This window comes from Sapajus apella, unplaced genomic scaffold, assembly GCF_009761245.1.
Source record: "Sapajus apella isolate SASKATOON/1434 unplaced genomic scaffold, GSC_monkey_1.0 scaffold11, whole genome shotgun sequence".
In the NCBI taxonomy this organism is placed as follows: domain Eukaryota; kingdom Metazoa; phylum Chordata; class Mammalia; order Primates; family Cebidae; genus Sapajus; species Sapajus apella.
In genome coordinates this window covers 22,552,482-22,570,921 of record NW_022436951.1, presented here as the reverse complement: position 1 = coordinate 22,570,921, position 18,440 = coordinate 22,552,482, and the positions used below count along the sequence as shown (strand labels likewise).

The 18,440-nt window shown below is 36.3% G+C and overlaps 1 protein-coding gene across 7 annotated transcripts in view; it reads right to left on the bottom strand.

The window, feature by feature from the left end:
• CDH18 (cadherin 18) overlaps positions 1-18,440 on the bottom strand; it is a 1,107,073-nt gene that overhangs the window by 88,146 nt on the left and 1,000,487 nt on the right. For all 7 annotated transcript variants that reach the window (XM_032279054.1, XM_032279056.1, XM_032279053.1 and 4 more), the window contains one exon: positions 8,279-8,532. In XM_032279054.1, coding sequence (XP_032134945.1) covers positions 8,279-8,532 — 254 coding nt within the window. The remainder of the gene's footprint in view (positions 1-8,278; positions 8,533-18,440) is intronic.

Genomic DNA, 18,440 nt, shown 5'->3' with positions numbered 1-18,440 from the left:
GTGGATGCAGCAAACCACCATGGCATACGTACCATATAACAATCCTGCATGATCTGCATGTGTACCCCAGAACTTAAAATATAATAATAAAAAAAACTAAAAAAAAAAAAATCATATCAAGATCACCTTCAGTTTCTAATGATGTCACTGAATCCTCCCCACTCCCATACTCTTTTTCTCTAATGCATATATTGTCCACATATCCTTTTATGTATGCATTGGTTAGTTTATATCACTACCAGGTATTTTTTCTTATGTGCCATGCATCAAGGCAATAGGACACTAGACAGAGAGAATAAATAATTCAGATAATTTCGGGTTAAGAAGGGAGCAAAACAACCTGAACAATTTCACAGACATAACATTGAATGAAAAAAGTGGATATAAAAAATAAAGTATGTTTTTCATTTATAAACTAGAAAAGGACTTCATCTTGCAACTTGGTTACAAGTTCAACCACAGTAGAATAGGGCAGCAGACAAAATCCTGAGGTCCTAGTTCTCAGACAACATTTGCAGCCACACCTGGGCCAGAAGGGAACCTGCTGCCTTGAAGGGAAGAAGCCAGTCCCCCTGGAATTCATGACCTCCTTACCAAAGATCCCTTGGAACTTGAGTAAGCATCAACTGTAGCCAGGCATTACTCATCATGATTTACAATCTTTCCATAGGGCTTTTGATGAGAATGAAACTCAGGTGTAACCCAGGGTATTACCAGATCTAGAGGCTATGGGGAGAGACTCCTTCTACTCAAGGAAGGAAAAGAAAAGTATAAAGGAAAGTTTGTCTTGCAGCTTGGATACCAGCTTGACCACAGTGGGGAGGAGCACCAAGCAAGCTCCTGGGGTCCCTGATTCCAGGCATTGGCTGAAGGAGAGCATTTCTAAACCTGCCCTGCGTTAGAGTGAAGCTAACTGCCCGGAAAAAGACTCAGTCCAGGCAATGGTCACTAAGAGCTGACCAAAGGGCCCATAGTCCTTAAGTGAAGGTGGGTAGTACCTAGGCAGTACATACTACAGGGGAAGAAACTCCTTCTGCTTGAGAAAAGAAGAGGGAAGAGTGGGAAGAACTTTATCTTGTGGTTTGGGTGTTAGCTCAGCCACAGTAGAGTAGAGAACCAAATAGATGTCTAAGGTTCCCTAATCCAAGCTGTGGTTCCTGGATAGCATTTCTAGACCTGCCCTGGGCTGCGGAACATGGGAACTAACAGCACTGAAGGGAAGGACACAATCCTGGCTGGATTTGCTGTCTGCTAACTGTGGAACCCTGGGCCTGGAGGGAATATCGGTAGTAGCCAGGCATTAGTAATCAGGGGCCTTGGGTGAGACCCAGTGATATGCTAATTTTAGGTCTGACCCAGTGCAGTCTTGGTATTGGTGGCTACAGTGGTGCTTACGTCACTCCTCTGCTGACTTCCAGGCAGATCAGCATGGACAGAGAAACTCCATTTGTTTAGGAGAAAGTAACGGAAAAGAACAAGGGTGTTAGCCTAGTAATCCAGGGAATTATCTTAGATTTTACCCAAGACCACTACAGCAGTACCTCCGCAAGTCTGCAGAGTCACAGCATTACTGAAATTGGAGTGCCCCCTAATACAGATATAGCTGCAATGAGCAAAGACTTAGAGCACAACACTCAGTTATTCCCCTTTGAGTACTTAGAAGAGTCTCCAAGAATGACAGGCACAAACAAGCCCAGCTGTAAAAATTCCAGTAAGTGACTCTTCAGTGGTGCTGGGAAAACTGGATAGCCATATACAGGAAATTGAAACCAGACCCCTGTCTCACACTATATAAAAAAATCAATTCAAATGTATTAAAGACTTAAGTCTATGAACTCACTCTGTGAAACTTCAAAAAGGGTACATTGGGAAAACTCTCCTGGACATTCATCTGAACAAAGATTTCTTGAGTAATACAGTGCAAGCATGGTTAACCAAATAAAAACTAGGTAAATGGGATCACATCAAGTTAAAAAGCTTCTGCACATCAAAGAAAACAATCAACAATGAGAAGAGACAACCCAGAGAATGAAAGAAAATATTTTCAAATTACCCATATGACAAGGGATTGATAACCAGAATGTGTAAGGAGCTCAAATCACTTAAAAAAAAATCCATTAATCTGATCAAAAAATGGGCAAAAGATCTGAATAGATATTTCCCAAAAGCAGACATACAAATATCAAACAGACATATAAAAAGGTGCTCAACATCATTGATCATCAGAGAAATGCCAATCAAAACTACAAAGAGAAATCATCTCACGCCAATTAAAATGGCTTATATCACAACGATAGGCAATAACTAATGATGGCAAAGGATGTGGAGAAAACGGAACCCTCATATCCTGTTGGTGAGAATGTAAATCAGTACAACCACTATGGAGAACAGTTTGGACATTTCTTAAAATCTAAACATAGAGCTACCATATGATCCAGCAATCCTGCTGCTATGTATATATGAAAAAGAAAGTGTATTAGTTCATTGTTATGCTCCTAATAAAGACATATTTGAAACTCGGTAATTTATAAAGAAAAAGAGGTTTAATGGACTCACAGTGCCACATAGTTGGGAAGGCCTCTCAATCATGGCGGAAGGCAAAAGGCACATTTTACATGGTGGCAGACGAGAAAGAATGAGAGCCAAGTGAAAGGTGAAACCCCTTATAAAACCATCAGATCTTGTGAGACTTATTCACGACTATGAGAACACTGTGGGGGAAACTGTTCCCATGATTCAGTTAGTTCTCGCTAGGTCCCTCCCACAGCATGTGGGTAGTATGGGAGCTACAATTCAAGATGAGATTTGGGCGGAGACACAGCCAAACCGTACCAAAAAGGAAATCGGTACGCTGAAGATATAACTGCACTCTTATATTCACTGCAGCACACAACAACCAAGATTTGAAAGCAATCTAAGTGTCCATCAATAGGTGAATGGATAAAGAAAATGTGGTACATATACACAATACAGTAATTCATCCATAAAATAGAATAAGGTCCTTTCATTTTCAACATAGATAGAACTGCAGGATATGATGTTAAGTGAAATAAACCAGGCACAGAAAGACACACTTCACGTGTTCTTATGCATTTATGGGAATTAAAAATTAAAGCAATTGAACCCAAGGAGATAGAAAGTAGAATAATGGTTATTAGAGGCTGGGAAAGGTAGTGGTGGTGGGGTGGGTAATCGGGGATGATTACTGGGTAAAAAATATATATAGTTAGACAAAAGGAAGAACAGCTGGTATTTGATAGCTTGTCATGGTGATTACACTCAACAATAATTCATTTTACATTTTACATATATTTTATATTGCTGCAAATTATACATCTTGAGTTAAAACAGACAAAACCTAGACATTATATCCTCTATGAAATCTGAAGAGGCTTACTAATAAGTCATGAAAGTGTAATAGTAAAATACAAACAACTTAAGTATAAATGTACTATAGTAAAATACAAAAGACTGAAGTCAGGAAGCTTTTCACAAATGCTTGCAAAACTCAAGCTCCCTTTCATTACCAACTTCACAAACTTGGAGTTAATTGCATTTCAGGGCACATTGCAAAGTACATGTTTTCAATGTGCTTTTCCTTAATTAGTACAAACACTTGGTCCCTGAGAAATGTGGAAGCAGAAGGCTTCCTTTTGTTTTTGTTAATGTTTTCTGTTTTTTTATTCACTATTTGTACCCAGGACCCCATGTGAATGACACATTTTTATTAAAATCAAGAATAAATATTACGTAAATTGTGTCTCCAAACAGCAGCTATGGAGTCTAATTATTTTAAGGCAGCTTTAGCAGCATTCATTTTAGCTCTCTAACTAAAACAAAGCAGAAAGAATAATGTATATGCTAATAGATTTATGCTTCCCTTCTTAGCATTTGGAAACAATGTACCAATCATCTTGGCCTCTCAACAACCAGGAGAGTGCAGGTTTCATAGTGAGTGTTCACTTAAGTGCTCCCAATGATATAGGCAAATTACTGAGACAATTAATGGCATCATATTTTAATTGATTGAAAGTATACATTGAAACATTCACATGACTATTCACGTATATGATTTGTATGTATAGACACACATCTCCGAAAAATATATTTTCAAAATTTCCTCCCATGAATACAATTAGTATTCCAGTTTTACCAATTTATCTTTCAGTTTGTTTTACTCTCTGTCAGCTTTTCTCAACCTTAGCGCTATTTACTTGGGGCCAGACAATTTCTGTAGGAGCTGCTCCTGTGAGTTACAGAATGCTTAGCAACATCCCTGACTTCCACCCCTAGACACCAGTTAACACCCTACTTGCTATAAGCTGAATGCTTTTATCTTCCTCCCCCAAATTCATATATTAAACCCTAATCCATAATGTATTGGCATGTGGAGGTACAAACTTCTGGAGGTGATGATGAGGTCATGATAATGGAACTTTCATGAATGGGATTAGTGCCCTTACAAGAAGAGCTTGGAGCTAGTTACCTTTCCAACAGGTGAGGAGATGAGACGTTAGCAGTCCGCAATCCAGAAGAGGGTTCTTACCACAACCCCAAAATTCTGGCAACCTAATCTCAGACTCTCAGCCTTGAGAACTGTGAGAAATAAATTTCAGTTGTTTATAAGCCACCAAGACTATGGTAATTCTTAGCAGCCAAACTAACTAAGGGAGAAAATTGGTGGAGCATTCGTTATGTGATGTGTGCTCTCATAAAAACAAATGGAAGAGTTTGCGTTCTTTCTCCCTTTCTGCTCTTCACTATGTTAAATGTAGGAAGAAGAGGGCTCTCTGCAAATCAGGAAGCAGTCACTCACCAGACACCAGATAGGCTGGCACTTTGATCTTGGACTTCCCAGCCTCTAGAACTGTCAGAAATAAATGTTTCCTATTTATACCACACAGTCAAAGGTAATTTGTTATAGCAGTCTAAAATTACTAAGACACTATCTCAAGCTGTAATAGCTAGAAATGTCTCCAGACATTTCCAACTATCCCTGGTGAGGAGTGGATTTTGCTCCCACGTGGGAATCACAGTCCTATGTGAAAAAGGGTGTTTTTGTATATGTTGGAACATATAGAATAACAAAATGGTTGGGTGCGGCCGGGCGCAGTGGCTCAAGCCTGTAATCCCAGCACTTTGGGAGGCCGAGGCGGGTGGATCATGAGGTCAAGAGATCAAGACCATCCTGGTCAACATGGTGAAACCCCGTCTCTACTAAAAATACAAAAACATTAGCTGGGCATGGTAGCGTGTGCCTGTAATCCCAGCTACTCAGGAGGTTGAGGCAGGAGAATTGCCTGAACCCAGGAGGCGGAGGTTGCGGTGAGCCGAGATCGCGCCATTGCACTCCAGCCTGGGTAACAAGAGTGAAACTCCGTCTCAAAAAAAAAAAAAAAAATGGCTGGGTGCAGTGGTTCACACATGTAAATCCCAGCACTTTGGGAGGCTGAGGCGGGCAGATCACGAGGTCAGGAGATCAAGACCATCCTGGCCAACATGGTGAAACCCCATCTCTACTAAAATACAAAAAATAAGCTGGGCATGGCAGTGCATATCTGAAGTCCCAGCTGCTCAGGAGGCTGAGGCTGGGGAAATTGCTTGAACCCGGGAGGTGGAGGTTGCAGTGAGCTGAGACAGCACCACTGCACTTCAGCCTGGTGACAGAGCAAACAATGTCTCAAAAAAAAAAAAAAAAAAGAATAATGCTAAAACATATTTGTCCTTGACCTCAATTCCTCCCCATTGGCCTACATTTCATCACATATAGTTGACCTTTCACATTATTCTAAAAGTTGTTATTGTTTATTTTGAAATGCAAATTTTCCTGTCATCATTTTGGTTATAATTTTCAAAATTCCTCTCATTTCTCTCCCTACTGGCATTGCTACCAGGGTTAATTTCAAAGACCTTACCATTGCAGAAAGCCTCTTTATGACCTGTATCTAACCTATCTCTCCAATCTCATTACTTGCTATTCCCACAGGTAACCCAAGCTCCTCATGTAAAACAAACTACAATTCTTTCCTTCATTCTTCACCTCTCTAATTTCTAATTGGATTATGAGCCTCAATTTAATTTTCCTCAGCTCATTGCCTCCAGAAAGTTTGGAAGTACAATCTCCATACACACCTCCCTCAGACCATTATTACTCTAAACACAGTGTGATGCTTAATTGTACACATCAACTTGGCTGCGCCACAGGCATAATTTTTTCCAAGGGAGTCAAGATGCTGCGTGTGTGTCTCTGTGTGTGTGTGTGTGTGTCTCTGTGTGTGTGTGTGTGTCTGTGTGTGTGTGCGTGCATGCACGCACATGCGGAATTCTTTATCTTGAGGACTATTGTAATATTGTACATTACAAGTGATTAAAACACAGTCTAAAAGTGATTGCTATAGTCACTCTACTGATCTATTAAACCCTAGATTCAATTTCTCCCATCTAAATATATATATTTGCACCCATTCAACTGTACCTTTTAAAACAATTAGACGATAATGATTTGAATGTTCTTAGTGTAAATAAATGATACATATTTAAGGTGATGAATTTCACAACTATCCTGATTTGATTATATGAATGTGTCAAATTTTCACATGTATCTCCTAAAATGTACAGCTTTTTTAATAATAAAAAATAAACATAAGTGGCTGCACTGCCTATCTTTTTAAATTAAGAATTACATTAAGTATCAGTAGTATCAAATTTAATTTTCAAAAAAAATCTCGTCAATGTTTATTTAATATTTTCACAGCAAACGTATATCCTGAACTACCTCTAATCTCAAAAGATATTGACTGCTTTTGGTAAAGAAATCCTCATTTGTACAGTTCTTTTATGGTGCTACATTTTTTAAAAACCTAAACAACTTATGCTTACTGTTTGGAGTCAAAAGAATAATTAAAAACATAGCATTCTGTGGAATACTGAAGCAAAATGGGCTTTCCTCTGTTTGAGCAATTAAACGTGTTAACTTTGATTTCTATTCCTCAGTCGGAGATTGATTTCTGTAACTTGGTTTATGCTCCTTCTTCAAGCATTATCTAGCTCTTGCTGTTAGTGTGATAGGATAGTTTCTACACTCGCAAATGGAGTAGGATTGCTGACTATATACACTTGTGCCCAGAAAATTGTTTGGCTACATGCATGGGTGCTGTGGCATTCCTTTTAACTGGAAACAATCATGCTTATGAAAAAGGAAATTCAGAACTTTTACAATCATTCCGTAGATGCTGAGGAGGCTATTTAGTATATTAGCTTTTGTTAAGTGAATGAAAACCAAGGACTTCATGGGAGAAAGCAGAAAGATTGTTAAGGATTTTAACTTTTCTAGAGACAGAATTTCCATACCTTTAAATACAGGATATCTTAGGGGTTTCACACATGTACACCACCTTTCTGATTTTGTTGTAAATGAGGCACACAAAAAATTTTCGATAATGCAAAAAAGCTTTAATTATATCTCCAGCATGATGTACTAAAAATAAAAAATATTATTTAATGAGCACTGATTATGTGCTAGGCAATGTGCTAAGTCATTCATTTCAATCTAACTGAATCATATCAACATATTTATGTAGCATGTAGCATTACTATTCTTTGTTCACTTATCTGGAATTTGAGATTCCATAAATGACTGTAAAAGATCACTCAGCTAGTAGGTATACACAATAGCATTCCCACACTTGTATTTAGAGTATTTTGCATTCTATATTGTCTTTGACAAGTTAGCATTTATTGAGTGACTACTGGGTACAGGCCGCTTTGCTGGGTGCTTTATGCATATTGCTTCATGCATCTTCACAATAGCTTTGAGACATAGACATTATTTTTCCACTTTTACATATAAAGAAAAAGCCACACAGCTAGTCTGACCAAAGGAACCAGAGTCAGTTAGAGATGCGTGTTATCCCCAACTCATCACGTTTTGTGTTATATCTATACTCCCTATCATTAAGGGACCAGTGGATTCTCTAGTTTGTGATTAAACAGATCTACAACAATTTTCTCAATCAATTATGCCCACATCCATTAAATCAAATGGAAAAATTAATGTGTGGTCAATAAGACATTCACAGAGATAGTAAATATGTTCTTAATCTGACAAAAATCCATCTGCTAAGCTACTCAGTTAAAAATCAATTAATATTAAAATTTAATTATATTCATAGAAAACAATGTGGAAATAAAACATTTTAAGTGTAATTTTATTCATGTTTAATTAATGTGAGAGGCAATAAAAATCTTTAAATGTCTAAACGATTGAAGCATACCATACCTGACTAAGCTGTTAGCACTGTCAGGGTCTTGTGCCAAAACTGTACCAACGACGGTCCCGATCTTGGCATTTTCATAGACTTCCATGACGTAGGAAGGCATGGAAAACAGTGGTGGTTCATCTACATCCCCAACAATGATCTTCAGCATGGTAGCATCTTTAAAAGGACCCAAGTGAGAAAAGCGAAAATCAAGATGTGTATTTGCTCCTTCTATGTTGAGGGTATATGACTTCTTTTTCTCGTAGTTCAGTGGCTGTGGGGAAAAAATAAGATTTCCAGTATTATGATTTCCATACTTTTCAAATATGCATTATATTTTTTCCTTTTTGGAAAGAAATAATTGAGATAGAGATAAGCCATTCTAGCTTTGTTTTAAAATAAACTATGAAAATCATTTTAATGATAACATCTACAGCATAAATGGAAGCTCCACGTTTTGTATTTAGTGCAATAATATGTATTCGGTATTAGGTACATCAATAGAAAGAATACAAACTCCGATATAGGAGTGTGTGAGGACTGCTAGGTAGTGTTTTCAAGATGAGGTGCTTTTTTTCAGATAACAACTAAACATTTGGAAAGTATTTAGCATGATGGATGTACAAGGCTGCGTGCACCCAAGAGGAACAGATATAGTGTTAAAAGTTCGCATGGTGAGGTGAGTGAAGGGGATTCAGAGACCAGTCTTCCGTTTTAAACTGGGAAATATCCACTGATGCTGGTCTTCCTGTTGAAGCTCTATGAGAAGCAGCAGACTAGAAAATTTTCATTTTTATTTGTCCCACTAATTTTGCACAAGTCTGCTTCAATCTCAAAGTTTATTTTCTTGGCAGGAACAGAAAAATGATCATTCTCTGTGAAGAAATTCAGGTGTTTTCCTCTATATTAAGGGTCAACATCACAGTCAATTCAAGTTGCTATAACAGAATACCATAAACTGGGTGGCTTAAACAACATTTATTTTTCACGTTTCTGAAGGCTGGGAAGTCCAACATCAACATGCCTTCATAACTGGTGTCTGGCAGGGGTCCTCTTTGGGGTTTGCAGACAGCCTCTTACTTGCTGTATCCTCACATAACAGGAAACTATCTCTCCTTTGTTCTTGCAAAGACACATTCCATTCATGAAGGTCTCACCTGAATTACCTAATTATGTTCTAAAGATCTCACCTCCAAACACCATCACATCACAGTGGGGATTAGACATCAACATATGGATTTTGAGGAAAGAAGCATACATTTAGTTCACAGCAACCAAGCAATAGCTAACTAGAAAGAGGATCTTTATCAGGATCCTGTAAACAGAATGATCAGTACTATAATACTTATAATAAGTTCCCCATTGTTTCCTAATTCCCTTGGAAAATTGGCCTTTCCAGGGGTTGTAGATTACACAAGAGGCAAAATATCATTTAATTTCCAAACCATATATTAAGAATCTAGAAAACTCAGGTCACAGGGATGTTGATAAGGATAAGCCACTACAATATTTTACCAGTTTTCAAAAAAAAAGTATCTTTACATCTTAAAAACACCAATTCTCAGAAGTTGACCACATATACAATACGCCTGCATTTATATATGACATAAATATTATGAATTTCAGGTTACATATTTTTTCAAGGAGTTAATTGCTTCTAAGATTATAACCTATCGATTGGAAGCCATATTTTCCCTAAGGTATCCACACTAGTAATGAATTGCCAAAATAACTAATACCTATCTTGTTTGAGGAGTTGCATACTCTTAGGATCCACACATCAAATTTTTATTTCCTTGACTCCTTCCTTCTTTATAAAAATAGGTCAGAACTTATCTTTGACTAATTTATCAATAAGCCCCATCAAAATTTAAATAAATTATCCTAGAAATGGTGCATACTTGCTGTCTATCAGCAATTGTGTGAACAAAAATGGTCCCTCTTGGCTTATGGGAGCTGGACAGTCAGAATCCTGCATGCTGTTCATGGAAAGATGATTACCTGGCAGGTTTACTGTTAGTTTTAGATCAATGTCTACAATTTTTGGAGTTAACCTGCTGCATATGGTAGGCTTGATGTTGTCTAAATTTCTTCTCATTGAATATGGGTATTTAAGGCCTTAGAACTAAAAGTCGGAGTTGTATACTCTACTAGGAATGCTTAACATTTCTTTCTTATGGTAACACTGGATTTTAAAACAATCACCTCCGCTTATTTATTATTGTGGGCTTTTATATCTTTTGGATTATTCAATGAAATCTGTGGAGGGATTTTGGCGACCTCCAGTCCTATCTGATTTTATTATCAAGCTGTGCATTCAAGATGACACACATCTCTTTTTCCATTTCTTAGCAGGTCCCCTGGCAAGTTAGGTATCATTTGCCTCAATACTGACCTACCTACTGCTAGGGTGCAGGCTGTTTCTGTGGACATATGGCTTCATGTTGATGAACATCTAATATATATTTTACTACTCCAGGGTGGGGGTAATCATTTTGAGGGATTTTTTTTTTTTTTTTTTGTAAGAACTGACAGATGGATGGATGGGAACCATGTGGAGCCATGAAGAAATGAGTTGATTATTTTAGGTTGGGACAGGAATTTAGAAGCAGTTGAATTAATGCATTGGAAATATTTTAACAACCTCATTTGTAAAGAAAAGCTGGTGAGGCTGAATTACCAGTATAGGGAAACTGAGAAAAAATTATACTCATTTATTTATGCCTTGATATTGTAGAGTTATATATACATTATTTTATCCCTTGCTTTTATCCAACAAAATGGTATATACAGTATTAATATAATTATTATTTTTCTATTACTGTAACTCTGGGAAAGCTACTCAAGTACCCATCTTCCACACCTTTTAAATAGTTGGAATTACTGCTAAAGTTGTAGATTTAAAAAAAATCCCATATCACTGATGCTCATATTTAATTAGTGCTATCTTCAGTGTTGCCAAATTCAATCATTTAAACTACTGGATGCCCAATTAAATTTAAATTTAGGATAAACTGTAGGGTTTTTTAGTATATTAATGTCAATTATCACAAATAATATAGTTGTAGAAAAATGTATTGGTTATTTATTTAAAATTAGAATTTAAGTAGATATCTTATATTTTATTTGATAGTGCTAATTAGGTTGCATTCATATTCCAATATTTACAATGGTGATGATCGTGGTTGATATCAATCTCACTTGATAGGGAAGAGAGAAACTACCAGCAAGTATTATATGGGTATGTATTGGTAACTCCTGTCTTTTAATTTTTTAAAAAATTAGCTTTACTCATAGGAAACTGTTGATGTAAAAAATGTATGATGCCATATACAAAAAATAATTTCATATGGTTCAGTCCAGCATAATTATTTGTCTAATACTGAACTATCTGAGCATTCTTGGAATCATCCCACTAGCAATGTGTTCTGTTTTACTGGAATGGTGCTTAGAATTGTCCTGTGGGTACTGATAAATGAAGCTGCTTAATGTTGCTTCATATTTGCATTGGCTTATTATTTTGTGTTAATTCTACCATATTAATTTCATAGGGTTGACTTAACAAATTGCTGCAAACAGTTTGGGATATAACAACAGAAATTTTCTTGAAGTTCTGAAGTCAGTAAGTCAGAAATTGGGCGGAAGTATACTGACTCTGGGAGCTCTAGAGAATCTATTCCTCACCTTTTCCAGTTTTTGTGGCTGCCCCAGCCTTCCCCAGAAGAAAGACACCCCTGCATGGTTGGACACTCAATTTATAGTCTAATTCAACCACTTGCAGGATGGAACTCCAGGTTTAGTGTCCAGAAATCTTAACTTTGCAGCTATAGTGTCAAAGGTTTCTTTCATAGGAAACAGAAGATTTCGGGTTCTTTATGCACAATGTAAAGGCAGTGGTAAGCAAAGCTACAGACACAAAGAGCACAGTATTGAGCCATACAAGAATTAACTCAAAATGGATTAAAGACTAAATGTAATACTATTTAGTCTGTAATGGAAAACAAAACAAAAACAAAATTCTGTCATTTGTAACAATGTGTATGAACATAGAGAATATGTTAAGTGAAATAAGCCAGACAAAAATACCATATGATCAAAGTTACATACAGAATCTAAAAGTCAAACTAATTGAAGTAGAAAGTAGAATGGTGGTTACCAGAGGCTAGGAATAGACAGGTGAGTGGGAAAAGAAGAGGCGTTGGTTAATGCATACAATGCTACAGTTAGGTAGGAGGAATCAGTTCTGGTGTTCCATATGCAGAACAGTGATTGTAGTTAATAATATCTAATAGAGAGGATTTTAAATCCAATCACATTTACATCACAAATATATACAATTATTATTTATCAATTAAAGATTAAATAAAACTTTTGAAAAAAAGAAACCGAACAGATTTTTCCATGCTGGGTTTTAAACATGTTTGGAACTTGTTACTTTTTTATTTCTTCCATTTTCCCCCTGTGGGAATGTCAGTGTCTATAACTTATGCCTCTCTTACCATTGTCTTTTACATAAGGATAAGTTGTTTTCCAATTTCACAGGTCAGCAGATGAAGATTTTTGCCCTAGGATGGAAACTATCTAGAGTTTACCTAAACCTGATTAAGATAATGAGATTTAGATTGAGATTAGTTTACAAATGTTGACCTGATGATAAATAGATAAGATTTTGGACTTAGAATTGATTTTGTAACAGATTGAGATTTCAGGGATATTGGGATGGGGTAAATCTACTGGATATATTGAAAGAACATGGCTTTTGTGGAGCTAAGCTATAGTGGCCTAATGGCAACCCTGCAAAAAATATGAATATGGCAAGCCATGCAATTAATTACACAGTAAAATACAAGAAGAGGTGATAATCCTGGATTATTTATGTTGGTGTTAAATTTAATAACAAGTGTCCTTATAAGAGTGGCCAGGGGAGATTTGGCAAAGAAACTGTGATGAGGTCATATGACCACAGAGGCAGAGAGAGGAGTGATGTGACCATGAGCTGAGGAACGACTGGAACCTTCAGAAGCTGGAAGAAGCCAGGAATGGATGCTTCCTTAGAGTTTACCAAGGAAAGAGGAAGCGCAGCCCAATCAACACCTGATTTCAGATTTCTGGCCTCCAGGACTGTGAGATAGCACATGGGTTGCTCTAGTTCCTCAGTTTATGGTTATTTGTAAGAGCATTCCTAGGAAACTCATGTAAATTTGTCTGCTTTCTATAGAAACAGTAGAAATGTTCTTCTTAGTGTGTTGAAAGCTTTAAATAGTATTGAAATTATCTGCTCTTTCAGGTTTGAGAGAATTCCTTAGTGAATTATTGGGTCTGATGTATTTAGGGAAAATTTACAAGTTTCTCATTTTCTTATTCAGAAATCAGTTTATGTGTGTTGCTTTTAGCAACCTTTCCCCAACATTCTTCTTATTAAATTTATGTTTGTAGAATTAAGAAAATATTGTTATAATGTTTCCAAGCTGCTTATTTTCTATGTCTGTCATGTTTCTTAATAATATAAATTTAGATTTATTTTTCAAATTTTCCTTCCAAAAAATCAGGTTTTTTAAAATTGAATATATATTTTTGCTTTCTAGTCTTTATTTTCTTCTTTCATTCTCCATTATTAGTTATATATTTCATTCATCTAATATTATTCCTTTTAGTCTATGTCTTTGATATGTTTAGAATTACAAGTATACTTTCAGAAGTACTTAATTTATATCCCACAATTTCCATATATATGTGTGTGTGTGGTTTTTTTGTTTGTTTGTTTTGAGACTAAGTCTCGCTCTGTTGCCAGGCTGGAGTGCAGTGGTGCAATCTTGGCTCACTGCAACGTCCGCCTCCTGGGTTCAAGCGATTCTCCTGCATCAGCCTCCTGAGTAGCTGAGACTACAGGCAAGAGTCACCAAGACCAGCTAACTTTTGTATTTTTAGTAGAGACAGGGTTTCAACATGTTGGCCAGGATGATCTCCACCTTTTGACCTCGTGACCCGCCCGCCTCAGCCTCCCAAAGTACTAGGATTAGAAATGTGAGCCACTACCCTGGCCCCACATATGTTCTTTCTTATTAGAGTTTTTTTTTTTTCTAGACATTCTGCAATTTGTTGTGCATTATTCTTTTTTGTGATTTGAGAATTCCTGAAGTAGAAGGTTGTGGCTGTTGTAGTTAATAAATCTTCAGATTGTATTTGGAAAAGAGCATTTTATCTATACTATTTTAACTTTGGTTCCTTTAATGAAATAGTCTTGAAGACTAATACATAGTTTTACTAAATATTCTATAGGCACTTGAATTAAATAATATAACATCAGAATGCAGAGATTGATATACTAAATATACCTCCTTATTAATTATTTAATTATTCATATTTTAAAATACTTTATCTGTCATGGACTGAAATTTGTGAGCTGCAACCTTTTACCATTCTTGTATAGACATAGCTCTTTGTATATATTGTGATTTCTGCTTTGTGAATGTTGGTAACCTGCAACACAGATATTTATACCCACAGTGATGACTCACTTTAGGATTGTAAAGTGTTTTTCTGTTCTTTCTTTTTATAATTTAGTTGATCCCATCATTGTGGGCATTGAAATCATATACCTTACTTTCTTTTTTATGTATGTGGATTTTTTATTATAATCTTTTTTTAATTTTTGTATTGTACTTTAGGTTCTGGGGTGCATGTGCAGATCATGCAGGACTGCAGCATAGGTACATACATGGCAATGTGGTTTGTTGCCTCCATTCCCCCGTCACCTATATCTGGCATTTCTCCCGATGTTATCCCTCCCCAACATACCCACTCCCTACTGTCTTTCCTCTATCCCCTCAAAACAAATCCCAGTGTGTGATGCTCCCTCCCTGTGTCCATGTGTTTTCATTGTTCAACACCCACCTATGAGTGAGAATATGTGGTGTCTGATTTTCTGTTCTAGTGTCAGTTTGCTGAGAATGATGGTTTGCAGACTCATCCATGTCCCTACGAAGGACATGAACTCATCATTTTTTGTGGCTGCATAGTATTCCATGGTGTACCTGTGCCACATTTTCTTTTTCCAGTCTATCACTGATGGGCATTTGGGTTGGTCCCAGGTGTTTGCTATTATAAATAGTGCCTCATTGAATGTGTGTGTGCATGTGTCTTTATAACAAAACAATTTATAATCCTTTGGGTATATACCCAGTAATGGGATTGCTGGGTAAAGTGGAATTTCCATTTCTAGGTCCTGAGGATACATCTGGTTTCCTTGTGTGAAGTTTTATTTTTGTTTCTTTTTTTTTTCTAGTGACTATCACCATTCTTATAAATTTAGGTAATATTCTTTTATCACCATACAGTAAACAGGAATTAAAATAAAATACACCACTTCCATCTCCTCCCATTTCTCTTACATATTTGTAACTTTTTTTTGTTTTTTTTTTTTTTAACATTTGTACTCTTGCTAATGCTAATAGATCTAATATTTGGCTTACTAGCTTTGACTTACATTTTTTCATTCTTGGGTATTAATAATAGAAATTTTTTAACCTAAAATCTTATTTTCTTAGGAAAAGAGGTATTGTTTCTACAATTTCAAGGCATATGCTAATATTCTGATCAACTACCCTGATCCTGATATTAACCACAGTCAGTGTTCCTGTCTGTTATTATCCATTAGTATCCACAAGTATTACTTGGTGCAATATATTATTTCCTGAGAAAATATCATTCATTCCACCTCCCTAAGAAATATAATTATTAATTGTTTCTAAATACAGAATTTTACACTGATCTCAATTAAAAGTGCTAAATAATATTTAGGTATGTTATTCCATCTGGTCAGAATACGTTTTTTAGTTCATTTTATTTTGAATTGACACAATAATTATACATATTTATGGGGTACAATGTAACATATCCATACATGCAATTAGCATATTGTAATGTTAAAAACTTTGTGCCTGTAATCTCCAAACTTGAAGGACAATGTGGCTGGATATAAAACCCTTGATTGAATTTATTATCTTGAGTAACCAAAGTCCATACGTTTAAAAATAATTTCCCATGTAAATATTTCACTGACCTCTTCCCATCTTTGAAAAGTTCGTTCTTTTTAATATCTAAACTCATAACAATTTAAGCAAATGTATATCATTAACAGTTGGTATTCGTTGACATCATGTATTATAACAATATATAATATCTACTCAGTTTTCCCTAAGAGAAAGAATATCATCTAATTCTTTTCATAGTTCATGTATCTGAAATAATTCCTAGCACATGGAATTTGATTAATAGCTCTTTGTCCATATAATACAGCTGTTTTCAGAGTTCAGAACGGTGCTATTACATGGTTTAGATTTGATGAATAAAAAATTTAACACGAATTTTGAAAATGACATGATTGTATATTTAGAAGATGCTATCATCTCAGACCAAAATCTCTTGAAACTGATAAGCAATTTCAGCAAAGTCTCAGGATAAAAAATCCATGTGCAAAAATCACAAGCATTCCTATACACCAATAACAGACTTTAAAAGAGCCAAATCAAGAATGAACTGCCATTCACAATTGCTACAAAGAGAATAAAATACCTAAGAATACAACTAACAAAGGATGTGAAGGAACTCTTCATAGAGAACTACAAACCACTGCTCAACGAAATAAGAGAGTACACAAACAGATGGAGAAACATTCCATGTTCATGGTTAGGAAGAATCAGTATCGTGAAAATGGCCATACTGCCCAAAGTAATTTATAGATTCAACACTATCCCCAGCAAGCTACCAATGACCTTCTACACAGAACTAGAATAAACCACCTTAAACTTCATATAGAACCAAAAGAGAGCCCATGTAGCCAAGTAAATTCTAAGCAAAAATAACAAAGCTGGAGGCATCACACTACGTGACTTCCAAATATACTACAAGGCTACAGTAATCAAAACAGCATGGTACTAGTACCAAAACAGAGATATAGACCAATGGAACAGAACAGAGGCCTCAGAGGCAACACTACACATCTACAACCATCTGATCTTTGACAAACCTCACAAAAACAAGCAATGGTGAAAAGATTCCCTGTTTAATAAATGGTGTTGGGAAAACTGGCTAGCCATGTGCAGAAAGCAGACACTGGACCCATTCCTGACACCTTACACTAAAATTAACTCCAGATGAATTGAAGACTTAAACATAAGACCTAACACCATAAAAACCTTAGAAGAAAACCTAGGCAAAACAATTCAGGACATAGGCATAGGCAAGGACTTCATGACTAAAACACCAAAAGCATTGGCAACAAAAACCAAAATAAACAAATGGGATCTCATTAAACTCCAGAGCTTATGCACAGCAAAAGAAACAATCATTAGAGTGAACCAGTAACCAATGGAATGGGAAAATATTTTTGCAATCTACCCATCTGACAAAGGATGTATATCCAAAATCTACAAAGAAGTAAAACAGATTTATAAGAAACAAACAAACAAACCCATTCAAAAGTGGGCAAATGATATGGCAGGCACTTTTTTAAAGAAGACATATATGAGGCCAACAAATATATGAAAAAATGCTCATCATCACTGGTCATTAGAGAAATGCAAATCAAAACTACATTGAGATACCATCTCACGCCAGTTAGTATGGCAATCATTAAAAAATCTGGAGACAGCAGATGCTGAAGAGGATGTGGAGAAATAGGAACACTTTTACACTGCTGGTGGGAGTGTAAATTAGTTTAACCATTGTAGAAGACAGTGTGATGATTCCACAAGGACCTAGAGATAGAAATTCCATTTGACCCAGCAATCCCATTACTGGGTATATACTCAAAGGATTATAAATTGTTCTATTATAAGGACACACACACACATCTATGTTCATTGCAGCACTGTTTACAATAGCAAAGACTTGGAACCAACCCAAATGCTCATTGATGATAGACTGGACAGGGAAAATGTGGCACATATACACCATAGAATAATACACAGCCATAAAAATGATGAGTTTGTGTCCTTTGTGGGGACATGAATGAAGCTGGAAACCATCGTTCTCAGCAAACTGACACAGGAACAGAGAATCAAGCACCACATGTTCTCACTCATAGGCGAGTCTTCAACAATGAGAACACATGAACACAGGGAGGGAAGCGTCACATACTGATATGTATGGGGGTGGACTAGGGGAGGGACAGTGGGGGGG